The 25,904-nt window shown below is 41.9% G+C and overlaps 2 protein-coding genes and 1 long non-coding RNA gene across 4 annotated transcripts; 2 read left to right on the top strand and 1 right to left on the bottom strand.

The window, feature by feature from the left end:
• The first annotated feature begins 3,734 nt into the window (after nucleotides 1-3,734).
• On the top strand, nucleotides 3,735-5,850 carry LOC135505590 (uncharacterized). 2 transcript variants are annotated; one of them, XR_010450296.1, is made up of 5 exons: nucleotides 3,735-3,800; nucleotides 3,927-4,137; nucleotides 4,244-4,501; nucleotides 5,126-5,293; nucleotides 5,544-5,850. It is a non-coding gene; the product is annotated as an uncharacterized LOC135505590 (long non-coding RNA). The 2 variants fall into 2 exon arrangements; XR_010450295.1 differs by having other exon boundaries at nucleotides 5,126-5,850.
• A 776-nt stretch (nucleotides 5,851-6,626) lies between these two features.
• Nucleotides 6,627-10,290, top strand: LOC135506127 (dynein regulatory complex subunit 5-like). Its single transcript, XM_064925581.1, has 5 exons — nucleotides 6,627-6,807; nucleotides 6,908-7,476; nucleotides 8,241-8,392; nucleotides 8,718-9,015; nucleotides 10,085-10,290. Exons 1-5 carry the CDS (start codon nucleotides 6,627-6,629, stop codon nucleotides 10,253-10,255), a joined length of 1,371 nt encoding a protein of 456 aa, XP_064781653.1. The 3' UTR covers nucleotides 10,256-10,290.
• Nucleotides 10,291-10,499: 209 nt separating this feature from the next.
• Nucleotides 10,500-24,212, bottom strand: LOC135506126 (transmembrane protein 151B-like). The gene is made up of 2 exons (XM_064925580.1): nucleotides 23,782-24,212; nucleotides 10,500-19,824 (listed from the first exon to the last, which is right to left on the bottom strand). Exons 1-2 carry the CDS (start codon nucleotides 23,866-23,868, stop codon nucleotides 18,373-18,375), a joined length of 1,539 nt encoding a protein of 512 aa, XP_064781652.1. The 5' UTR covers nucleotides 23,869-24,212; the 3' UTR covers nucleotides 10,500-18,372.
• Between the last annotated feature and the right edge of the window lie 1,692 nt (nucleotides 24,213-25,904).

The raw sequence follows: 25,904 nt of genomic DNA, 5'->3' as shown, positions 1-25,904 counted from the left end.
TTACTTGTGAATTTATTTAGTCTTGCTGTAAAAAGGTTGAATATTTAATGACTAGAGGCATTGAGGTATTTGTGTCACTGATCTACACACCTCAATTTAATCCAGTTTAAATCCAGACTGTTATAACAAAGCGGGAAAAAGTCTAGGTGTGAACACTTTCTCAAGGCACTGTAAATTCTGTAAGATGGCATCTACTGCATTTTCCAATAGCAAAGCTTTTCTCTGTATGGAACAGGCAGTACTAAGTGAGATATGGGCCAATATCCTACTGTGTTGTATGATGCAGTAGAGGGGAACCCTGCACTGTTAAAGGTGCCACATGGTCAATTAAACGCCTGCGGTGGCCGTGAAGCGTTTATGGTGATATGGCCTCTGCAGAAATCAAGGCACTTGAACTTCTTGCGCTTTGCCGAGCAACGCAGAGCTGTTGTGAAGGAAGTGAGTTTGGTTGACGGTAGGTCCTGTATAAACAGTCATGTCAATACGGAGCCCCCTCCCCATTGTTGTAACATTTGTGGTATGGAGCTCAATTTGCACTCTGCGCCTCCAGAGGCTCTGATTGTGTCAGACCATCCATATGGTGCCTCCACCACATTTTAGAATTAAGCATAAATTGGCTTTCAACTGGGAATTCAATGACATCAGCACTTCTGGAAATATGTGGGCATTGCATTTTTTTAACCTGTCAATAGAGAATGCAGTCAGTGTCATCTCTGCTCTTCAACCATAGATGTGTCCAATGTCAATTCTACTGTAACGACCAACATAAATGATATGGTTTTGTTAATTCATTTACTTTGATTAGTCTTATCAACATGCAGATTTTCCCCACTGTGTTACAGATCTTTTTGGGTTCTTCAGACACAAAGCAATGGGGACAAGAGGTTGCACTAAAAGAGCAAAGCCTAACTAACAACATCACTAAGCCATGCAAGACTCATAGATGACACTGGATTTCCCCACACATTATTCTTCAGTTCCAGGCTAGAGCAGATGCAGTCTGGGATCGCCAACACTGATTCATTCACCCCCACTAGGTTGATATCCCGAGCGCGTTTCAGTGCCTGCTTCTGGAGACCCTTTCCTCCACTGCTCTGTGGAGAAGGCCCATGTCATGCCAGTTCATTAGAAGCCAAGAGCAAGGAAAGCGTGTGTCTGTCAGACTGCGTTACACCAGGGCGACAGTGACGGTCAGCCCCGGGGCCCTAGTCAGAGTCGTCGCTCCCCTCACTCCATCTCCTCCAGGAGCCTCTACCATGATGTGTCATGAAAAGAACAGTTACCCTCTCTCTTGCCCCCCCCCGTCATGCTGAAGCGTTTGGGTTGCACCATGTGACCGGTCATGTCCCATTAAGTTACTAAGTAGGATTACCCATCTTATTACATAATTAAGCGAATATCCTCCTAATACACCATATTATGTCATTAGGCCTTCAGTGTCATGATAAAGTAAAGCATTTACCCCTGCCTAACCCCTTCCCCCACTCCATATAATTTGGCCCTATATTTTAGAACCTAAACACTGGGAATATGTATATGACGTGTCATTGATGCATACTGTCAAATGGTGAGCTTTAAGTTAAGTAAACCTCCTATTCCTACTTTTCTATATTAGCTTGGGGTTGTTAGGAGAATCAGCATAGTGCTACTGTGCCAAACTGACATGCCTCTGAACTCGCTGCAAACCCTTTGAAGAAACAAGCTCCACTCAATGAACCATGGCTGCAGTGGGAATCAGGGAGAGGTAGCTTCACAGACTCCAGATGAGGGTTACAGACAGAACATTAGGACCTATCGGCTTTTTGTCTTTTGTTGTTGTCCCAGACCCACCTCTCCGGAGCCTCCCTAGTTCTGCAACTGATAAGACCTACTAGCACTGGTTCCTGTCATAGACGGTCAACTCCAGGCCTTGGTGACCATTGTTATAGGCTGAGGATGGCATAATTGGGGGATTTTGTAAGGCTAAGGCTGATCTAGCTGTTTTTTTTGTGTGTCGAGACTGCAATTTATTATTTATTCTGCGGTGTCTGGGAGAATGTATAGTATGTAAAGTGTAACCTGAAAGTGATGTTTAGGTTTTATTGTCCAACTCTTCAGATAGGCTTCATGGCTCTAAATCGATCATCATTATTGGGTTGTGTGTTTCTTGTCTGTTTTTGTACTAACGTGTAATACTTTGCTCTTTTATTTTACTCTTATTTATATATCTATCTATCTCCTACTGCCTAGTCACTTTACCCTTCATGTACAAATCTACTTCAAATACCTCATAGCTTTGCATATTGATCTTGTTCTGGTTGTCCCTGTAGATCATTCCATTCTTGTGTATGATATTTTATTCCTCTTGTGTTACTATTTAATTTGTATTATTATTATTATTATTTGTCAAATCTACTCTGCAGCATCATTGGGAAGGGCTCGTAAGAAAGAATTACACGGTTAAGTCTACACCAGTTGTATTCAGCACATGTGACAAAAAAAATGGATTAGATTTGAGATATGTAATGTTTTGGTGTGTGTGACTCTTTCATTCAACACATAATAAAGACTTGCAGCAGCAGTAAGACATTAATGTGTTGTAGTACCACCACGGTTTTAGACTAGAGAATCTGCTTGTTTAGATGCTTTGGGATGGATGATGGATCCTCTCCAAATGCATCTTATCCAAAATCCTTGTTCCATCTGCCAGCTTGCTCACAAATGGTCCACACAGCAGGATCATGGCACACAGCTACACTGCATCTACAGTTCTGTGTGTTGAGTGTGTACAGTATGTGTTGCGTAGCATGCAGGGTAAGCTATTCTGTCCACTCCACTCTACACCAAGCACAGCTCACTGCCCAAGTCCTGTCCCAATTGCCTTGCTTCGGCAGCCTCTGAGTAAGATTTATAATACTTATAACATTACATCACACCAAGCTACAATGTATTAATCAAATCATTGTTTTAATAAGAGCGGTAGGTCTACATGATTGGATAGCAGTAATTTACTCAAATGAGTGCTTTGAGGGTAATTTATATAATGTTGCATTACAGACAGAAACAAAGATGGCAGACAGTAATTGTAATTACACGTGTATAGTCTTTTGTTGTGAGACGTGGCGTGACATGACTGTGCAGGTTCCCTGCAGGGATGTCTTTGAGCTGCCAGCCAAGCTTCAGCTGAACATAAATCAGGGAAAAGGGTTTTCACTGATGAGAATCAGCTCTACTGGCTGAAATTGTCTTGTTCATAGTGCTTTAATCCTCACCTTTAATCCTCAACCAGTTAAACTAATGAGGGCAATGGGATATCCTTGTTGCATAATTGAACATTTGGGTATTGATCAATAACCAATTTTGAGAGATTGGAACTATAAGGTTCTATCTGCAAAAAGATAATTCTGAGATAATTGGCTATAACGTTCCAAACCCTCATTGGTTTGAATGGTGTCAGCAACTTAAAAACAAACTGGATAAAGAAATTAGCCCTAATTGAGGTCAGTATAATTGACATCAGGTTAGGCCAGTTAGGTCCTTGTTAAAAGTGGTTAGATTAAATCTACTATGCAGCATAAAAATATGTTGTTTTTGAAGGGTTGCCCTTTACGTTGTTTAAGAACACTGCCTTAACGTTGTTTATTTACGTTGTTTGAGAAGTCGCCCTTTACGTTGCATAATTGCGTTGTTTGAGGAGTCGCCCTTTACGTTGCATAATTGCGTTGTTTGAGGAGTCGCCCTTTACGTTGCATAAATACGTTGTTTAATTGCGTTGTTTGAGGAGTCACCCTTTACGTTGTTTCATAGGCTTACCTTACCTGGTAAGTGAAACTGCAGTTTGAAATAATTCAGTATGTCACAATATAATTAATTTCGATCTTGGAATATTAAACAATGCTTCTATAACACTTTATTCTCTGTCCTTTGATGTGGAATATTGGTGTTAGTGGTGGCAGGGTCTGCTCTGATCAGTCAACCTGCTGTATGACCAATGGAGGATACGCCTGCTGTCCCTTCCCTGAATGAGTACGAAACTAATTTGACACCACGAGTATAGATGTAGATCTTCAATGGTGAAACCAACTTTTCGGTCAAAACGAAAACCCTCATCAGACCTCACTGAGAGATATTAGAGATTCATTGCATATGATTTACGAGGTATTCACAGATCACCTCATAACTTTTATTTTCACTATGTTTGTTTTCCTATGCAGTGTGTTTGTAAGTAGTGTTGCTCTAACATAACCCACTGTTGCCTGTCCAGATACAGCTGCAACACCACGGAACAGATGTGTGTGAAATATTACCAACCATAGAGCAGTGTGCCCATGCTGAACAAGGTGGCTGCAGAGGAACCACGCTCTCCTGTCTCTCCCCCACTTGAGTCTATCATCCCAGAGCAATGCTGCAGCAATTCTGCAGCAGTGGAGAGCTCTGTCTCTTTGGTGCACTGTGATTGCTCAAATATCTGCCCTGCTGCAGTCACCCCGAGGGCGGGTGGAGCTGCTGTCCATTTTCCTATGTGAGTAGTCTTTCTGCTTGTATGTTTGCTTCATGGTCTAGTTCAGGGGTCTCAAACTAATTTTGCCTTTGGGCCACATTTGATCTTCTTCCCCAAAGTCCAGAGGACAGCATTTGTCCCACAGGGCCCAGATTCACAAAACCTTCTTCAGAAGAAATGTATTCTTAACTGACATTTTTTGGGGAGGAGGACATGGCTACTTAGGATTCAGTCGCATGTTGTTTGTTTGTTGCCATTTATGTTATTAAAGGTGGTAGCATATTGAAAATAACCTACGGATAAAAGTATTTTATCTTAGATATAACCAAGGTCATTACATGTTTTTTTGCGTAAGACGGTTTTGCGTGTTTTGTGAATCTGGGCCCGCAGGCCGGTAATTTGAGACCCCTGGTCTACTGTAACTTTACATCTTGGATAACAGGATAAATATATATTGTAAAAATATATTGTCGTTATTCAGTTTTGTTATTAGGCTACTATGTAATTTATGCTTGTTACGTTCTACTTACATTAGTAACTACACAGTAAAGTTAGTCATATTTATATAAACAGCATTGTTAATTAAACATTTCTACTTAAAATGTGTAACGTCAAAACATTAACTTGTATATTGCTGTTTCCTAGAGCGTGTGCTGTCTGGATGGTGTCCACTGCTTTCCTTGTGGTTATAAGTGTGACCGCATACACACCAAGTGTCTGAAGACTGATGGCCTGAGGTACCCCTTTATTCCGAGGCAGGCCCACTTCCTTCCTATGATCGAACACACCAAGATATCCAAGGTCAACGACCAGGTGCCACAATATGTTCCAGACGTAACAAATATAGTGTGTGAGCAGCTAGCGCTGTTCACTTTCTATCAATACATGACACTTTGTCCACAGTTTATCATCAGTCATGACATTCTCAGACAAAGGCACGCTGGATGTCAGCTTTATACCATTAATTGAATTGAGACATTGTTCCTGCTCACTGATATTGTGTTGCTTTGGTGTTACTACCCTGAGAGTAAGATCTTGCAGTTGCGGTTTTCTCTTCTTTTAGCAGGTCCCATGGACACTACTTGGTTGCCGTTGACAGCACCCAACATGGCTGGGTTATTCACTTCCGCAGGAAATCAACTGACTTCCAGCTACAGTAACCCGTTGTGGCAAGGGAAACACTGGAAAATACTGTTGTCTACAGCTATCTAAGCCAAACTAACAATATTTTATTTTGAATTACATTTTGCCTAACTACTGAGATTGGGATTGTACACTTTTTGTGAATGCATTATATGTACATGAATGGGGAATCATGACACCCACTCATTGTTGATTTCATAAAACAGACAGGTCAATAAAATAAATTATATTTATTGTGTTTATCTACTGGCTACATTCATTAAGGATGTGGGTTGGGGTTGTAGGGTAACATGGTATCAACATCTTGTACTGGTTTTTCTACCCCTGATAACTAGCCAGTACTTCTACCACCAATTTCAAATGTTTTATGGAAATATAAATTATGCGTATGGAAGCAAAACATTTCATACATTTTTTTACGATATAGCCAATTTTGGCCTTGTGGCTGTGGATTCTAGTGGATACCACTTCCCACCCGGGGCGTTTCTCCCACGAGCAAGTGTGCTTGTTTGTAACCACGGCAACGTCGGTCGAGCAAAGGCAAAGCAAGGTAAGCTAGCTAACATGTGCACTCGTTATCAGATAAATAGAGAATTTGCAGCATTTGGTTAGCTATGCATTGCAGCGTTAGCTAAAGTTAGCTATCCTGCTATGGCAAATAACTTAGCTAAAGTTAGCTATCCTGCTATGGCAAATAACTTAGCTAAAGTTAGCTAACGTTAGTTGGCTGATAAGTTACTAATTTAGTTAGGCTAACTAACCTTAGCTTTCATGTTTGGAAGGGCTGATAATGCCAGCATTAGTTCAAGGTAGCTAGATAGATGGGGCCCAACAAGTTACAGAATCCCTGCTCAAAAGTGTTTATGATATATTTAAATTAATGTGGCAGTAATACTATATTTGACTATGGTTTATTTGCAAACTCTAACATTGCATTTTGAGAATTCTCTCTGGTTAAACTGTTCTTATATTGAACAGGTAATTCCCCCCAAAATTCCCAAGCATGACTGCAACAATGTCCAAGTCTCCTGGGGCTGGCATGTATCCCCCAGTAGCAAAACTCAACTTGGCTGCAGACCCCAGGAAGATGCGCAGGATCATTGCAGAAGATCCAGAGTGGTCCCTCACTGTAGTGCCCCTTTTATCCAACCTCTGCCTGCAACACATAGTGAGAAACTTTGAGGGTATGTTTTATTATATATGTTCTACGTTATTTATTCAGTCAATGAATCAAGTCAGTTGTTTATTTGATCACATAATTCAACCTCTATATCTTGGTCACAGAGAAGCCCATCCTCAAAGAACTTCTTCCCAGGCACAAAGACTATGTCCTGGAGAGGCTCTCACCGTCCCTGCCACTGCAGGTGACTGCCAATCTGATCAGTGACGAAGGCTACTGGAAGCGCTGCTGCAAACAGCGCTGGGGCCTGTGTGACGTCTCCTCATACGGCCACAGCTGGAAGCGCATGTTCTTTGAGAGGCACCTGGAGAACATCATCGAGCTCTACATTCCTGATGCCACTGACCCTAAGACGGTGCTGGGCATGGTGCCTCTGTGCCGGAACTACGTGAAGAGGCTGGACATCTCACAGCTGATGCCGCCAATCAAGGAACCCCAGAAGTCAGAGGACGATGACAACTCGGACTCGGCCAGCGACATGGGCATGGATGGGCCATCCATGGATCACTTTGACTTTGGCATCCTGCTGGACAAGCTGAGCCATCTGGAGGAGTTTCACGTGGTCTACCGGGTCAAGGGATGCGGCATGAACTTTGAGTGGAACCTCTTTGAGTTCACCTTCCGCGACTGCGCGTCTCTGGCCAAGGCCTTGAAGTCCTGTAAGACCTTGAGGGTGAGTATCGATCGACTCCCTCTCAGTGTTCACTGGCATGGTGCCCTTTGGCTTTGTTGCTCTGCTTTCCTATACAAGATGGAGTCAGGTCGTCTGGGGCATTTCTGTTCTGCTCTGTGTCATACACTTCCTCAGTAAGCATCAGTAACAAAGATTCTGTTTCAAATGAGGTGAAACTAACTAACTGCAGTATCACAGAAGTATTATAATTCTCTACTTACATCAAAGGAAGTACAACAATACCTGAGGCTGAAACCCTAAACACCTTTCCTTGTATGACACAACTGTTATTATGCTACAGCACAGGGATTCATTGCTTCTTGGCTACTTGGCATAATATAATACCACATAAAAAGCATGAGCTGGTGCACACCCAGAGAAAATGATTTAATGTAGAGGTGCTGACTAATGGAAAATAAACTAAGCTATAAAAACAAAGAGAGTCGCACAATCCATATGTATATCCTCCCAGTCATTTATTGGGTAAAAAAACACCAAGGTCTTGACATCAATGCGTCATGAATGCTTGAACCAGGTTATGTCGACCAACAGTTAAATTAGTGCAACCAATGACAATAGTGAGGGCTGTGTCGTAATTGCTAGGTTGATTAGAATGAATTGAGCAAAACTGTTAGAACAAAATGTGATGCTGTGGGCTATTATCTTTTATCAGAGGAAAGAATGACGTTTGATTCCAGCTTGCTGTTTTATATATTTTTTTTAACATGTAGATCTACCCGCCCCATACTATGCTATTGCTGCAGGTGCTGAGGATCCACCAAAGCAAAGTGGATGACGAGAAGTGTCGTCAGCTTGTGAAGAACCTCCTGGACCACCCGTCCCTCAGGGAGCTCAACCTCTCCCACAACCTCATCGGGGACCGGGGCGCCCGGGCCATCGGCAAGCTGCTCAACAGGTGTGATTTTGTCAGGTTGCCTACCTCACCTGCACGTGTTCCCTTTAAGTGATAATGCCAGAGAAGCCAGTGTTAGGAGGATATAATGGCACTGGTGTTGTTAGGCCCAAGATGAAGTTGAGGTCCGGCAAACAGTGCCAATATATTCTCCAAACACCGGCTTCGAGGGTATTATCACTTTTATACAACGGGTTTCCAACATATTAAAATAATGATTTACATATTTTCATTAACTTTATTTTTATACATTTTTTCATACTATTTCATCCTTTCCTTTTATCACATTTTCTCCTGTAATTATTGAAAATGAAATGAAACTAACCAGGAGTAAGCTGGAGAGACTCACTGTCTACGACAACAACATTCGGGGGCCGGGGGCCCAGGCTATAGCCTATGCCCTGGCCAAGAACTCCAGCCTGCTGTCCCTCAACCTGCGTCTGAACCGGCTGGGGGACGAAGGTGGCCAGGCCATCGCCCAGGCCCTGCTGAAGAACCGCACCCTGAAATGGCTGCACCTGGGAGGCAACGAAATGACAGAGCCCACAGCCACGGTCCTATCCCAAGTCCTGGTCCAGAATAATACGCTGAGGAGCATCAACCTGTCCTGTAACAGGCTGGGTATGGTGAGTGCTGGCGCTTACCTCAGACACAAACTTCATCGTATGATCTGTCTGCTGTATTGTATAGTACTGTACTGTTTTAAAGGTTGGTTTTGTTTTAGATCATTCAGCTTTAGATTCAGTGAAACACATTACTGATTCAACATTTAACAATTGTCACTAATTTAACGGTAAGTCAAGTTGTAATATGGTAGGCATAACGAAGCATCCACGTTATATCTGCTGCTAACACCTTTCAGGTGGTACTATAGTTCAACAACTACAAATAACGGATCAAACATGCAACAAAGAGAGGGCATTTTATACAGACTTGGTTCCAATGGGAAAGTAAACAGGCAAATGTTAGCTCTACAATCCAAGCTGTTTGCATCTTCAATTATTCATATGCATGCCAGAAATACACAAGAATGGAAAGCTAAGTAGGAGTTGTTTTCCAATGGGATGTAATTGTTCCCTCTCTCTCGTGCAGCTTCCCCTTTCAGATGTCAGGTTCATCCCAGGAAGTGGAACTGGAGTGCACAGGGTGAAAAATCACCCGCATAGCAAAACTGTCACGTGCATCAAAATGTCTGTCTGACCTTGGTATAGTGTACGCTGAAATAGAAAAACGCTTGTCTCAGACATGACAATAAAACACTGTTGACAGTACAATAGGCCATTGGAGAGGCCTTGTATGACACCGTAGCCCACAGTAAATTCAGCCAGTGGTTTCAAGGACTGAAACCATCCTTCATGTCCTCTTACATACTATGTAGCCTTGACCCCAGCTGTTCCAAGTTTCTCCAGACTGAGATTACGGTGTGATGTCAGACAGTGTGAGAATCCTAACTCCCACTTAATGCACTTATGTCAGTGGGAGACTAAGTGAAAATCTGACTCAAATAAACTATATTTCAGTGTTAGTCCACTGTTATTACAATCCTAAAAAAGTGTCCATGTCAGCTTTTCAAGATGGCACACTTTCAGTGCTGAGCAAAAACTGTGGTGGTGAGGATGCGTTTGGCATCATACAATATCTGTGGTGTATTAACCAACTGCCGTGTGCATTGTGTTTTGTGTGTGTTCATTTCAGGATGGTGGTAAAGTGTTGGAGGAGGGCATGTGTCACAACAGCAGCATGGTGGAGTGTGATATCCGCCTGACAGAGGTGGGCCAGGAGAGCGACTACTGCATCAGCCAGGTGGTACGCAACAATCAGAACCAAGCACACAGGAAACACAACACAGGAGAGAACCTAGCCTAAACCTCAGAGCATTATTAAATACAAAGAAGAAGAATCATCACTGAATTATCACAGTGAATTATTGTAATGTTTGTTTATGTGTCAATTAATCCCATTGGGGGATGGGTTGCCAGCTGGCGATTTGACATGAAAATACATTTTCTTTCATTCATATAAACATACAGCCCATTTGTGTTCACCAAAGTGCCACTTTGTCATATATTGTAGACATGAAACAAATAGTAGGCATCCTATCTGCAAAGTTGTTAAATGTAGCGATGTCTGTAATGCGTTACCACTGAAATCAGAAGTTAGCTAAATAGGCTACACCACTGTATCTTTGGCCCATGGAAAATAACCCCAGTCTATTAGGATGTAATAAATGGGCTTGGTCCGAAGGTCAGGGATGAATACTGACATAAGTGTTATTCTGGGATGACTTCAGGTTGTTGAGATCCACCACTGAGCTATGGGGCACCTTCACTATGTAGGCTACTCATTGTTTGTATTCACTGTTTAGTAAATGTACAAAGTGGAGTTATATATTTAAGGAATAAGGCCCAAGGGGGTGTGGTATATGGCCAATATACCATGGCTAAGGGCTGTTCTTGGGTACGACGCAACGCACAGTGCCTGGATACAGCCCTTAGCTGTGGTATATTGGTCATATACCACAAACCCCCAAGATGCCTTATTGCTATTATAAATGGGTTACCAACATAATTAGAGCTGTAAAAATAAATGTTTTGTCATACCCGTGGTATACCACGGCTGTCAGCCAATTAGCATTCAGGGCTTGAACCACCTAGTTTATAATAGCATATAAATTAGGTTGGAAAGTTGGATATACTGGTAAATATAGGCTTTATATTCTTCTACCACATGGGTTTCCGTGTGTACATGTTATATGTCATATGTAAAAAGACACATTATGTTTCAACAATTTCACAAGCTGTTTTATTGAGTTAGCCTTTTTCCACTTTTGATACACAGATTTGGTTTGCAGTCATTGTAACTGTATTATGCAACATCAAGGCAACATTGTGATAGTGTCAATATACAGTTGAAGTCAGAAGTTTACATACACTTAGGTTGGAGTCATTAAAACTTGTTTTTCTTCCACTTGTTAATTAACAAACTATAGTTTTGTCAGGTCGGTTTGGAAATCTACTTTGTGCATGACACAAGTCATTTTTCCAACAATTGTTTATAGACAGATTATTTCACTTATAATTCACTGTATCATAATTCCAGTAGGTCAGAAGTTTACATATACTAAGTTAACTGTGCCTTTAAACAGCTTGGAAAATTCCAGAAAAGCATGTCATGGCTTTAGAGGCTTCTAATAGGCTAATTGACATCATTTGAGTCAATTGGAGGTGGACCTGTGGATGGATTTCAAGGCCTTCCTTCAAATTCACTGCCTCTTTGCTTGACATCATGGGAAAATCAAAAGAAATCAGCCAAGACCTCAGAAAAAAAAATGTGGACCTCCACAAGTCTGGTTCATCCTTGGGAGCAATTTCCAAATGCCTGAAGGTACCACGTTCATCTGTACAAACAATAGTACGAAAGTATAAACACCATGGGACCACGCAGCCGTCGTACCACTCAGGAAGGGGACGCGTTCTGTCTCCTAGAGATGAACGTACTTTGGTGTGAAAAGTGCTAATCAATTGCTAATCAATCCCAGAACAACAGCAAAGGACCTTGTGAAGATGCTGGAGGAAACAGGTACAAAATTATCTATATCCACAGTAAAACGAGTCCTATATCGACATAACCTGAAAGGCCGCTCGGCAAGGAAGAAGCCACGACTCCAAAACCACCATAAAAAAGCCAGACTTCGGTTTGCAACTGCACATGGGGACGAAGATTGTACTTTTTCGAGAAATGTCCTCTGGTCTGATGAAAGAAAAGTAGAACTGTTTGGCCATAATGACCGTTGTTCTGTTTGGAGGAAAAAGGGAGAGGCTTGCAAGCCGAAGAACACCATGCCAACTGTGAAGCACGGGGGTGGCAGCATCATGTTGTGTGGGTGCTTTGCTGCAGGAGGGACTGGTGCACTTTACAAAATAGAGGGCATCATGATGAACGAACATTATGTGGATATATTGAAGCAACATCTCAAGACATCAGTCAGGAAGTTGAAGCTTGGTCGCAAATGGGTCTTCCAAATGGACAATGACCCCAAGCATACTTCCAAAGTTGTGGCAAAATGGCTCAAGGACAACAAAGTCAAGGTATTGGTATGGCCATAACAAAGCCCTGACCTCAATCTTATAGAAAACTTGTGGGCAGAACTGAAAAAGCATGTGTGAGCAAGGAGGCCTACAAACCTGACTCAGTTACACCAGCTCTGTCAGGAGGAATGGGCCAAAATTCACCCAACTTATTGTGGTTAGCTTGTGGAAGGCTACCCGAAACGTTTGACCCAAGTAAAACAATTTAAAGGCAAAGCTACCAAGTACTAATTGAGTGTATGTAAACTTCTGACCCACTGGGAATGTTATGAAAGAAATAAAAGCTGAAATAAATCATTCTCTCTACTATTATACTGAAATTTCACATTCTTAAAATAAAGTGGTGATCCTAACTGACCTAAGACAGGGAATTTTTACTAGGATTAAATGTCAGGAATTGTGAAACTAAGTTTTTAAATGTATTTGGCTAAGGTGTATGTAAACTTCCGACTTCAACTGTACATGCAGACTTGCAGTTTTGCCTTATATTTATTATTTAGTACTCACACACTCAACCTGTGATCCACCTTACCTAGGCAGTACAAAACATGTTTCCTGACTAGATCTTGCTGCAAGGACCAGCAATCTATGACATTGAGAGAGTAAGAATAATGCAGGCAGAGCAATGTTCTCAGTATGGTCAGAATAAACTTAACAAAATGTGTGTCTCAAATGGCACCCTATTCCCTAGAGAGTGTACTACTTTTGACCAAGGCCCAGAACACATAGATCTGCAAACCCCGAGGGATATGTTTGAAAGTAGAGCACTACATAGGAAATAGGGTGCCATTTGGGACGCAACCAATGTAACTAGCCTGAATGACAGTCTAAGATAGTGGAATATTGATCAAATAAGTCAGCGGTTGGCTTCCTTATGTAAAAAGTTGTCTGCACTCAAATCTGCGGCTTTGACCTCCATACAAAAATGTGTTATCTCTTCCAGCCTTTCCCCTATCAAGAAAGAGTGTTAAAACATACCAATAACGTTGAAGGAAATAATCAACAGTGCTCTGCCATTGCAAAGTAAGTGTATATCTCATACAGCATCAGATTGGCTGCAGGGTCTGCAATTGAAATTGTACTGTATTTACAAGATTCATTTTCCTTGTACAACACCATTTTATATAGAAATGTGTCGATTGTTGATCTGAAAACCCGAAACACTTCCCTGTTGTCGAGTACATTTGAGGATTAGCCGTGTTTAATAAAACACCACATTTTATGCATTTACTGGTGACACAATCGACTAAGCACAAGAAACACGACGACAGTCCTAACCTACAATCTCTGTATTACTTACAGTACAAAAGCGTTCTCCTGCAATCCTGTTTTAAGCCACAAAATTATACACAACATTATAAAAAAAGGAGCCCCAAATGCATTATGGGTGTGAGTACATACAGTATTATAAGGTATTACTCCACTTTGTACACACAATAAAGGGTTCCATGTAGGGTTGCAAAATTCCGCTAAATTTCTCAAAATTCCCAGGTCTTTCAGAAATCCTGGTTGGAAGATTCAGGATTTCCTGGTTATGCCCTCCTGTTTCTGGGAATTTACCAACTGGGATTTTGGGGAAAGTTACCGGAATTTTGCAAGCCTAGTTCTATGTTACATTAGGATAAAGGGTTCGAAGTTAACAGTCTGTGGTAGGAAAAGATTTTCAGTTTTCTGAATTGTCACTAAAAAAAGTCAGTTTGATAACCTTGGTTTGCTGTACTTGTATACTATTTATTGTTTCATGGTTAGTAAACATAGCACTGTTAAACACTTTTATTTGTACACAATTACATATCACAGTGACGCCATCTGATATAACTGTTTTATCTACATTAAATTAACTTTTTTTTTTATTAGTGAGAGGCTGGTCAGTGAGCAATGGACTATTGAGTCTGTAATGTAATGCCGGTATCACTATCTTTTTTTGACCATTGTTGAAGTCTAAAACTCTGGAAACAGCAAATAGTGAAGCCCCAAACTTCAGCCCATCCCAGACATAATAGGAGTGATCTAAATAAAGAGGTATTTCTGTGACTGAGTGAACTGTGCTTCCCATGACGTGCGTGACCTCCAGCTAGGTTATAATAACCTTCCATCATCTGCTATAGGAGCATCAGTATGGTTCCAGAGCTGTGTCACATGCCGTGATTAAAACCCCATAAAGGACGCCATTAGTTTCAGCTGATACACACGGTCAAAGCCTCTGACACTTGAAGGAACTGCAGAGCAGACCGATACCTAGGAGTGTTGATCTAGGATCAGGTCTCCCCTTTTTAATTATGATCTGAAAGATGATCTCAAAAATGATTCTATATCAGCACTCCTACTCTGAGACTGTGAATATGGGCACTTAAGTGCATCCTCATAGCCTCCTATCTGGAAAACAAATCAAACAGCACTGTCAAGTCAGCTGACAGGGATAATAAGAAAAAGTTAAGGGGTAGAATTTATGACAAATGTAAGGTGGATATCCTGACTACACTCCTGAGTTGGTTATGGGGGTTGCATAGATGCGCTTTAGATGAGGTGAGCCACAACTAACCATGACAGGACTTAGTGTCTTGTGGTTATGAATGGTGTGTATTTTTGTTTGCTGCTTTATTGTATAGCTAAAGTGTTTTTTGGTTTATTGTCGAGAAAATGGGATAGAGGTTGAACAACTTCCTTTAATTGCTTCGCATCTAGTTCCCTAAAATGGCCAGTGGCAAGTGACGTTATAAAGGTAGTAGGGTGCAAGGAAGAAACACATCAAGAGAAAGAAATGCTATTACACTCTCTGCTAGAGATCTACCAGTATATTGTTAATGCAATTTTTGTTTGTGGGATGATCAGCGGATTTCACAAAATAGGTGTATGTTTTGTCAGAATGAGCAGAATGAGTTTCTTTGACAGCATTGGATTATTAAGTGGTCAATCCAATGTTTACAGTCAATTCAATCACATATCCACATCAGTCAATAATGCTAGTCATTTCTGAGATAAGAACGGGAATGGCTGTGAGAATCTGAGGTCAGTAGGATGCATAAAATGGAGAAAGGCCTATCTATCCTTTGTGTATATAGATCTAATAACAATGTGTGAATTGTAAGTATGAGTCCTGGGCATAGATTACTGAGCTCTGCCGTCACCCTGAATTCATCAGAGTTGTTTTCTGTTAAATAGCAGAGACCTCTTGGCCAGAAGTGACTGGCTAGCTGTCAGCTTAGCTCTTATCCCGGGCCATATTGACTCCAGCTCCTAGGGTTAGCTTTAGTTTGATCACAGCAACAAAGCCCTTTGGCCGCTACCTTCAAACCCATTTAAAGAGTTATTTACAAAATGTGTGCGTATATTTCAGTGGACTGGGAGAAGTGGGTTGGATTTTTCACTTCATTTTTATTTTATTTTTTATTTAACTAGGCAAGTCAGTTAAGAACAAATTCTTATTTTCAATGACGGTCTAGGAACTGTGGGTTAACTGCCTGTTCAGGGGCAGAACGACAGATTTGGACCTTGTCAGCTCGGGGGTTTGAACTTGCAACCTTCCGGTTACTAGTCCAACGCTCTAACCACTAGGCTGATGCCCCATGAGTTGGGCACCCTTTCTGTGTACTTTATAAGTGATTGGTCCTAGGTGTGAATTCTACACATTTATTTATTGAACTTATTTTTAAATATTATTTACCTTGCCTTGCTTTGAGACTTTGCTAGTGGAAATAAGCCTTTAGTACATAGAACATTTGTTCAGTTGTGATCATGTTTATTGTCATATCTTCAAAAATCCTCCTGGTTTATTACTAAAGCTGACATTATCAGTGTTTGAACACAGCCCTCAGTCTATTTTGGGTCTCTGTGATGGCTGTTTCTGATAGGCATCATCAGAATCAGCACTTGGTCTTGCTTTTAAACCTACTTTTTCTGACAATAGACAAAGCACATCTTGGAGTTTTCAGGGCCTGATCATTGGTGCCAGCCTCAATTGAATGTCCTGTCTCATCAGGATATTGCTACTTAGAAGAGATGCAGTGAAAGTTGAGTTGCTCTGTTGCTGCCTTTGTATTTCTGGTTGGATGAATGGATGGATGGATGGATGGATGGATGAATGGGTAGGTGAGCTACAGTATGTTGTTTAGGTGTGGTTTTGGATGAATGGGTAGATGAGCTACAGTATGTTGTTTAGGTGTGGTTTTGGATGAATGGGTAGGTGATCTACAGTATGTTTAGGTGTGGTTTTGGATGAATTGGTAGGTGTGCTATGTGGTTTAGGTGTGGTTTTAAACCAAACTTTAAAGCACCCACAGTCAGGCACTTAAATCACGAAAACAAAGAAGAGGTAGTTTGAAGGAAATTATTGTTCATATAGTAATTAATAATAATTTTGTGTTCAAATATGAATTGGAAATAGGAGATATGCAATGCTGAGGTTATTATTGACAGCTGAGCTGACATGATATAATCACATTGATGTTGTATGTATTAAGTCAATCAGAAATGCATTAACATGTAGTGAAGAGTAATTTTGACAGTAAGGAAAATGATGCGATGAAAGACTTCTCTCATGGATTCAGTTTGAAGTATTTGTACCATTTAGTCCTCCTGATCTAAATTATTCATGGATCTGACTATGTTACTATATTTAGAGGGTCAGGAAGTGGGAATGTTATTGCATCCTGTGGTATTTGATTCCCGTTGCTAATTAACTGGATGTTGTAACTGCTGTATCTCTCATCATCATTATCTTGAAAGAACATTAATTCCGTAAAAAGATCTCTTGTTGGCCTCAAAACAAACAACTACACCATCACATATCCCCAAATGTGTTTCAAATTGTAATGTTTTAATACAAAATGTAGATCTGCGTCTAAGGCTTTTCATTGAGAACTATGAGCTAGAGGGGAAACAAATTATGGACTGTATGAATTTACTTTGATATCTGCAACATAATTTAAAATATCCAGTAATGCATTTACTAGAAAAATAAGTCAGATGTTTTAAACTTTTCTTTTCTTTCTCAATTATTTAATGTGGCGTCATGGTTTTCCTTCCCATCTCCAAATTGCTCTCTAAGGCTTGAATAAATCATGTTTATGTTCCTTAAACTCATGCCCCACTTATGAGTCATCTCCAATGAAGGCCTCTAGTCGAGCTGTGTTGGAGGCCTCTACCATTGAGCTGTCTTGAGCTGTGTTGGGGATTTTCAGTCACAAGGCATCCCTTCTAAGACTCTTACAAAATAACACATTTTATCCAACTTTGAAAACAGATGTTCCAATTGCAGTTCTTTGCTACCTGGTTATGACAACAGCAAAATGCACTATGATTTAAGGTGGAGTTTATTCTCTGGCTAAATGTTTGTTAGTATACTTTGCTTTTTCATGTTATCTATTTATAGATTGTGGAAGCTAACATGACACTTTGGTTAAGGAAACACAAACTGATATGAACAGAGCATTGTGATTGGTCCAGAATGGTGGTGGTGTGCATTCCGCGCAACATATGTCCTCCCAAATATCATTCTCAGATCATTATGTCCATTTGTCGCAGACTCTGATTTTGCCTATGAATGTGTTTTTTTCATACATGCTTTGAGATAGTTACATAGTCTATTACTTACTATGATGAACATATCACTGGAGGGCATCTCATGTGAGATGAGCTGGGCTGCAAAGGAAGTTATGGAAAAGGTGGAGTGAGCATTCAATGTGCATTTAACTCAGTACTGTCTTTGATAAACAGTGTTGGAAGAGGTCTGGAAGGGTTCCGGAATGCCACTGGTGTGTCATGTGTTCTGTGGTCTAATGGAGAGGAAAAAAAGATCCAAAAGGAAGGTTCATTATCCAGTCAGTGTCCTCCCAGAGAAAGGACAGTAACATTACATTCCTTGTTCAGGTCTGGACTGGGAGGCCCAGTGCTGCGTCATATAGAGGTCTCCACGCAGGATCCATTCCTGTGCAGCGAGTGGTTCAGGCAGCCCTCGTTGCGGTGCACGATGAGCACAGGGAAGTAGAGCGCGTCCTGGTAGTCCGGCGGATTCTCCTCACTAGTCAGCTGGCCCGATGGTGTCAGGCAGCGCGTGCTCTCTGTGGGGCACGATGTCTCGTTGAGGCTGCCGCTGCTCCGCCACAGGCAGCTGCGCCGTGATCCGTACAGCCGCGACAGCGAGAAGCGGCTGCCGCTGAAGGGGATGCGCGGGCTAGTCCCAGTGCAGATGCTCAGGGCGCTGCGCGAGAAGATGGACGAGCTGCTGATGGTGCGGTGGCAGCGCTCGCAGTTCTGCCGGTAGCTGCCGTAGCCGCCGCACACTGAGTAGGTGTTGGCATTGCCGCCGCCACCTGACGAGAGCTGAGCCAGGTCCATGAGTACAGCCTCTGAATAGCTGGGAACCAGCTGCTGGTTGGAGCGGATGTGCCACTCCAACTCGGTGCTGTCGATGGTGTTGACCCGAGGGATGTGGCGGCAGTATGGTCGCTCCTCAGATGGTGTGACAGGGACATAATCGAAGCCGAACAACTTCTCCACGTGGTAATGGACGTAGGCCGTGCGGTACTCGGTTAGCACGCGCAGCGGCCAGGAGAAGGTGAAGGCGGCGGCTGTCCAGAACACGTAGTTGGACACGTACCAGGGCAGGTGGTCCGGATCCGAGAAGGCAATCATGTACTCCTTAAAGTCTACATTCTTCAGGTGCATTCCCTCGCGGGCCTCCATGTAGTCGTCCAGGCCCTCATTCTCAGTGAAGAAGCGGGCCCGCTGAGTCAGGTAGGCGTTCTCCGACTCCACGTTGGCGAAGCTAAAGCACTTGGTGAACCTCAGCTTCGTGACAGGGAAGCAGTCTAGGCCCTGCAGCTGCTTGGATATGTCCTTCACACCACAGTTGCTGTAGTCGAACTCCGCCTCGGCCACATGCGTGTTGACGCGCTCGTGGTACACCTGCGTGGTGGTGTATGCGTCTCCGTTACGGTAGCGTGTTACCTGTCGCGTCCGCCGCACATAGTGGTAGCTGATGGCCTTCCACCAGATGCAGGGCGTGGCCTGCTGCATGCGCCCGACACGCTCTCCCACACTCTCCACGTTCACCTTGTGCTGTAGCTGGTTGTGGGTGTGGCAGTGCCAGCACTCCACCAGGTAGACCACGTAGAGCATGACCATGAAGGCCACAGGGATGTAGATGTAACCATTGGAGCAGGGGCTTTCGTGGTACATCATGGACTTGACCTTGTAGGCACTGTCGAAAGAGAGGCGCGTCACCTTGGTCACGTGGCACCAGGTCATGGCCCCCACGCAGCCATACATGAGCAGGGACAGGATCAGGCATTTCCAGTGGCTCTCCCTGCACAGGGATTTACTGAGCGACTGCTTCAGGGGCCGCTGCTGCACAGAGGGAAACAGAGAGAGAAAATACCAATCTGAGTCTGTGAAAACATACCTGCAAGCATTGTGGACAAAATACATTTCAAATACCTGATGAGAATGAATCAATGGATTTTTTAAATAATAGCTATCTTTGAAATAACTCTATAGAAACACTAAAAGCACCTTCTCTTTGCAACACATGAAATATTTAGAGAAATAGTCAGCATTCTAAGTGCATTAACGTATCTTATGCCTAAGCAGGGAGCCGCTTGATCATGTCTTTGCTTGTTAAGATCAAACGGCTCAAACACTTCATCTGAACTTTTTCATGAGAATCTGCTTGTTTCCATTCCAGGCCACTGAGAAAACATGTCATGCGTTTCTCGCCATGAAGTATCTCACAGATACTACCAGCAATTTCAAGTGAGTGTGAAGCACTCCCAGTTTATGGCCCTATGTTTGTGTATATAGGAGTCTTCTGATCAAATATACAATAGCATTAATAAAAGTGAAATTAGTGTTATTAGCTACAAAATAATGTTTTACTCATATAAATAGTATTTATTTAAACATATCTAAAACACTTTGGATTCCAAAATTGTGAACCGTTAAGAGAGCAAACCATCCAGAAGAAATCATGCAGCCATTTCATCCAGGCACAATGAAGCTGGTGGTACCTTTTCCACCCCAGGGCACCGCAAGCCCCAGTGCCTGCATCAAAATCAAATCAAATTTTATTTGTCACATACACATGGTTAGCAGATGTTAATGCGAGTGTAGCGAAATGCATCAGGAGCTGGTCACACCTTATGGGAGTGCATCCTGCCCACACGCTTGGAAAGGGATCCAAAAGCCTCAGGGTGGTTGGATTATAGCGCAGTCCATTCCTACATTTGCATATCAGTCATCACACAGGGGGCAGAGATTGATTGGCTTAATGGTGTATAGTACAGGAGGCTCGCTGCCTGGACATCATGGGGTGATACTTTTGGCAGAGGATGAATTTGTTGGAACTAAACAGTAGCCTACAGAGGGTAGGCAGGACATTGCAACCAGCTATGAAGAGGAGGCATCATGCTTCAATGGTTATTTTTCGTTGCATAGGTTATTTATGCAATAAGGCACGAGGGGGTGTGGTTCTTATGCACGAAGCAACGCAGAGTGCGTGAATACAGACCTTAACCGTGGTATATATTATACCACAAACCCGGAGGTGCCTTATTGCTATTATAAACTGGTTACCAATGTAATTAAAACAGTAAAAATAAATGTTTTGTCATACCTATGGTATACGATATACCACAGCTTTCACCCAATCAGCATTCAGGGCTCGAACCACCCAGTGTATAATACAGGATAGTACTGTATAGACAACCTTTTTGGGGATTTAAATACAGGTTTCGCCAAACTGTATTCCAGGTTTTTACAAAAGTCCATCTCTGATATGTCGTGAGCAGAAAAACACATGAGCAAGCCGTGCTCCTAACATGACAGCACTGAGTAAATAATAGATGTTCCTTCTCCATAATTATCCTCCCCCTACCTTGTCACATGACATGGTCCCTATGCCCCCTGTCAACATGACGCCCCACAGGCCAGAGGGCTTAGCACTGAACTTCCCCTTCTGTTGATATGCTACTGCAATGGAATATTATTCACTCACTGGCAGTGGATAAACTCGAGCCAGCACCATAATCAATCTAACATAACACACTTTCCAGCTCCTGTTGCATGGAGCTGTAGTGCCCTCTTTTTGAATTGAGCATAAAGTAATATGAGTTTAAGCAGCATGACATGAGATCATGATTGATTGTAGAGGATGGGGGTGTCCTTTGGTACTCATCTAACATTCTACAGTTTTGAAGGGATACACGTTGTGTTTGCACAGTGGATATTGCACTACATTTTCTTTTAGACTTTTAATTTGAAGGAAATACTTTTATTTCTTCTACTATTTTTGTGCATTTGCCTGGTGTCCAACAGATAATGTTTCACATTGTGTTATACAGCATACCTGTCCTTACCTATGGCAGTAGGGAATGTTCAAGCTCTGAGCATCTCGAGGTGCCTGAGGAAAGATATCATCTGGTCTGATGATCTATTCTGGTCCGATGTATATCATGCATAGCAAAAATCAATACATCGTATATTGATCATGACCACTTGCCTCAACAACGCAGAAACAGGCTGTAGTGTTTGGGAAAACTTAGAGGAAAGCAGGATAGCAGGTACAGACATTTTTCAGTCAATTCTAGATGTAACTTGATGAATATTTTTTATTAGGAAGGCATTGCAGTCCTTTCGACTGACATTTTAAGCTTCATTTGATGAAAGCTGTGGGAATCTTCATGGTAAAATGGTGAAGCTAGGGAAAATGCACCAGGCAATTAAATGATCACCAATGTGGAGGCAGCTGAATTAATACTATACAATGAAATAATGATATGAAAAATGATTGTCTTGCTGTGTGGGTGGATAATGCCTACTTCATGGATAATGTCTTCTTTGTGGATAATGCCTACTTCCTAATGAATTCTGTAGGAGCAGAAAACAGCCATAAGGATGACACTCAGGTGGTCTGATTTTCACCAGAGGTGTGTTCAACAAATGGTGTTGATGAAGCACAAAGTGAGGGTAAAGAAGTGTCCCACTTTCTACCCGATTACTTTAGGGTTTCTCTGGGTTCACACTGTCAGATTGACAGGCTTTCATTCACACAACCTGTGACATGGTGTTTCCACTTGTAAATGACCTATTTTTATAGGGTACAATATGTTATAAAACAACCATTTTGTGAAATTACGAGAAAACGTTGCACATGCAAAGTTTGGTAACAGAATGATGGCATCATCAGCACAAACCCTCATTCTGTTACCAAACTTTGCGTATGCACTGTTCTTCAAGTAAATTGTGTTTTTGTAAAATGTTCAGTGGAAATTGTTAAAGGTAGTCCTTGTGCAAAGAGTTGTATTTATTGTTTAATTTTGCAATCATTGGTTTTTGTTTTACATACATTTTAAAGTGAAAAATCGGAGTCTCAGCATCACTATGTTACAGTGGAATTACCCCCAATTGAGTTTCTGTCAAGCTGACACTTCTCTCTTGTTAAGACTGGCTCTGTGGTACATACAAATAATTTAGTGTAATAGAAAGGCTAATGGAAGAGATGCCCAACTAAAACAACAGTTTGACGAAACATTAGCACATCTTGATACTTAAACCTACTACCTGATTGGAATTGTCAGCTCTTCAGTCTTATGTTTATTCCAGAAGTGTAACGGGAATTGTGAATGTAAGCTAATGAATATATTAAAATGGTTAGTGACACATCCTATCAACTGATAATAAACCCTATTAAATCCTCAAAAATATAAAACGCCAGCAATTAAAAACAATTATACAATAGTGTTCCCTGATCAGAAGGACACTATAAAAACAAGGGTTCATTGTAGCAATTACAATTAATAATAGTTTGTGAAATGCGTCCAGAATGTTACTATTGCTGTATAAATTAATATTTAAAGGGCTTTAATAATCCCTTGCCTTGACAGGAGTTGTGGCCTATAGCCTGTCATTACGATATCTCCTCAGACAGAGAGCTGTCAATCATTTTGATAGCCACCAAAAAGGGACCATATAACGGGGATGTTTTACAGTGGCTGGAGACGAGACAAAAATAAGGGCAAACTCACGCACAGCTAACGCAACATATTGAATGAATAATATGGTCAAAATTATAGGCTATTTATAATTTACATGATAAACGGTAAAAACCGTATTGCTGCAGCGCGTAATGCGGTTATTATACGTGGGTAATTGAGCCGTTATCTCTGAATCAGATTAGGGCTCAGGTTATGGGTGATTTAGCTGTGATATGAATATCAACTATTTTGCCAATTGCACGATTCGCCTAGCAGCTCTCGTGCAGCCGCAGGCGCAAAATTGAAGGTATACAACGCGGTTTTCTTCTCTCACCTCCTCGCGGGGGCTTTCCTCTGTGTCCTCCTCTGGAACGGTAGTGGTGCTGCTCTCACTGGCCGTGGCAGCCGATGCTGGGGACATGTTGACAAAGGCAAAAACACAGAGGCATGGATCACCTTAGGAAAACTGAGGTTCAAATCACAGTGCAACGTAAACTCGCCAGCAAGCCTATCGCGGGATACATAATCCAACCCGATTTAGCCGGAAGGAACCTCTACATCATGGTTAACAATGCTCCAGTTTCAAAGCAGCATCTTCTTCCCCACAGAATCTTTGATGTGAGGTGCCGTTGCATGGCTACGGGCAGCCTTAATCCAAAGCGTAATGTCCTGAGTTCATATGTCCGCGGTAGAAAACAACGGGCTCCTTCCTTTGCGCGTTGATGCAGGTGCTTCCGAAAGGCTCTTGCGATAGAGTAGTGGGAAATAGTAAAGACATCAGTCAGTCCCCGTCAGGATAAAATGGTCATGGCAGCTGCATAAATTAGCCTCAGTAAATGAAAAAACAAGTGCACTACTGGGCTATATGGGACAAGACAAATACTCTGTAGACTCTGTAGACTATTCTACACGATGTGGCATAGGCAAAATGTAGATATAAGAGCGCGCCTGCGTGTGCTCGTGGTGATTGCAATCCTCTCCAGGTATCTGTGATGAGACGGCAGTAGACGGCGCACAGCAAGGTTCCCCTTCAGTGTCCATTGGTCTCTGCAGGGAAGGGAGACGTGAAATTGTCTGGTATGGGTGGGTTATTCCCCATTCCATGTCATCAGGAAAGTGTTTTACTGTTCCTGTTGAAAAGTGATATCTCAAGTAGGCATATAGATACAGTAAATTACACACAATAAACGGTACAAAAAAAATACAAGTTTAGAGCAAAATATATATATTTTTTTACACAACTGCAAACTAATTTCAAGGACTAGGGCATTCAAGGAGTTGGTTTGATGGGAAGTAGTGATGTCATTGACCTCCCCCTTGCTTGAGGAACAATAGAGGAGCAAGCACCCCATTCCCCTACTTGTGCTATGTCATGTCTTACCTGGACCACCTATTGAGATGTGCCTTTTGTTAAGTAAATCAGATGTTAAATGAGGTGAAAAGGAAACTGAAGTGCCACTTTAAGCAGACTGTTGTGCCAGAACAATCTAGTCCATTTCCCAAACTGATTGATTGAGTGATGGATTTTATTGTATTCTATTAACACCCACACACACACATCCGTATCACGAACACAAGAAAAACATACATTCATACATTTTAGAGAATAACAACACTAAGTGAACAAATCATTGCTGATGTGGGCCTCTGAAGAGATTTTACTCAAAGTCCAACTGATATAGTCTGACTGTCCACTGATGAAGACCAATTGATTGACAGAACTGGTATAAACCTCCATAGCCTACTCAATGAAAACCATCCTTGGCTCAGTGAAGATTTAAGCCATTAACGCAAGTTCCCAGTAAGCTAGTTTGACCTTAGCCAGTTTTATGGCTCACCCCAAAGTGATGATATTAGATGGCACAGTGATTACATGAGCATGATATAATCAATGTACAGTTCGAAGTCGGAAGTTTACATACACCTTGGCCAAATACATTTAAAGTCAGTTTTTCACAATTCCTGACATTTAATCCTAGTAAAAATTCCCTGTCTTTGGTCAGTTAGGATCACCACTTTATTTTAAGAATGTGAAATGTCAGTATAATAGTTGAGAGAGTGATATATTTCAGCTTTTATTTTTTTCATCACATTCCCAGTGGGTCAGAAGTTTACATACACTGAATTAGTATTTGGTAGCTTTGCCTTTGAATTGTTTAACTTTGGGTAGCCTTCCACAAGCTTCCCACAATAAGTTGGATGAATTTTGGTCCATTCCTCCTGACAGAGCTGGTGTAACTGAGTCAGGTTTGTAGGCCTCCTTGCTCACACACGCTTTTTCAGTTCTGCCCACAAATGTTCTATGGGATTGAGGTCAGGGATTTGTGATGGCCACTCCAATACCTTGACTTTCTTGTCCTTAAGCCATTTTGCCACAACTTTGCTTGGGGTCATTGTACGTTTGGAAGACCCATTTGCGACCAAGCTTTAACGTCCTGACTGATGTCTTGAGATGTT

Source organism: Oncorhynchus masou, chromosome 19 (genome assembly GCF_036934945.1).
Source record: "Oncorhynchus masou masou isolate Uvic2021 chromosome 19, UVic_Omas_1.1, whole genome shotgun sequence".
Classification (NCBI taxonomy): domain Eukaryota; kingdom Metazoa; phylum Chordata; class Actinopteri; order Salmoniformes; family Salmonidae; genus Oncorhynchus; species Oncorhynchus masou.
Note: the sequence above shows the minus strand (reverse complement) of the source record. Positions and strands in the feature narration are given on the sequence as shown.

Excerpts from the sequence above, each read along its gene's own strand:
- LOC135506127 (XM_064925581.1), top strand. The coding sequence starts at position 6,627 with ATGACTGCAACAATGTCCAAGTCTCCTGGGGCTGGCATGTATCCCCCA. Across the intron at positions 8,393-8,717 it reads ATCGGCAAGCTGCTCAACAG|GAGTAAGCTGGAGAGACTCA; the intron begins GTGTGATTTTGT and ends GAAACTAACCAG. Across the intron at positions 9,016-10,084 it reads CCTGTAACAGGCTGGGTATG|GATGGTGGTAAAGTGTTGGA; the intron begins GTGAGTGCTGGC and ends TGTTCATTTCAG.
- LOC135506126 (XM_064925580.1), bottom strand. The coding sequence starts at position 23,868 with ATGTCCCCAGCATCGGCTGCCACGGCCAGTGAGAGCAGCACCACTACC. Across the intron at positions 19,825-23,781 it reads AGGAAAGCCCCCGCGAGGAG|CAGCGGCCCCTGAAGCAGTC; the intron begins GTGAGAGAAGAA and ends CCCTCTGTGCAG.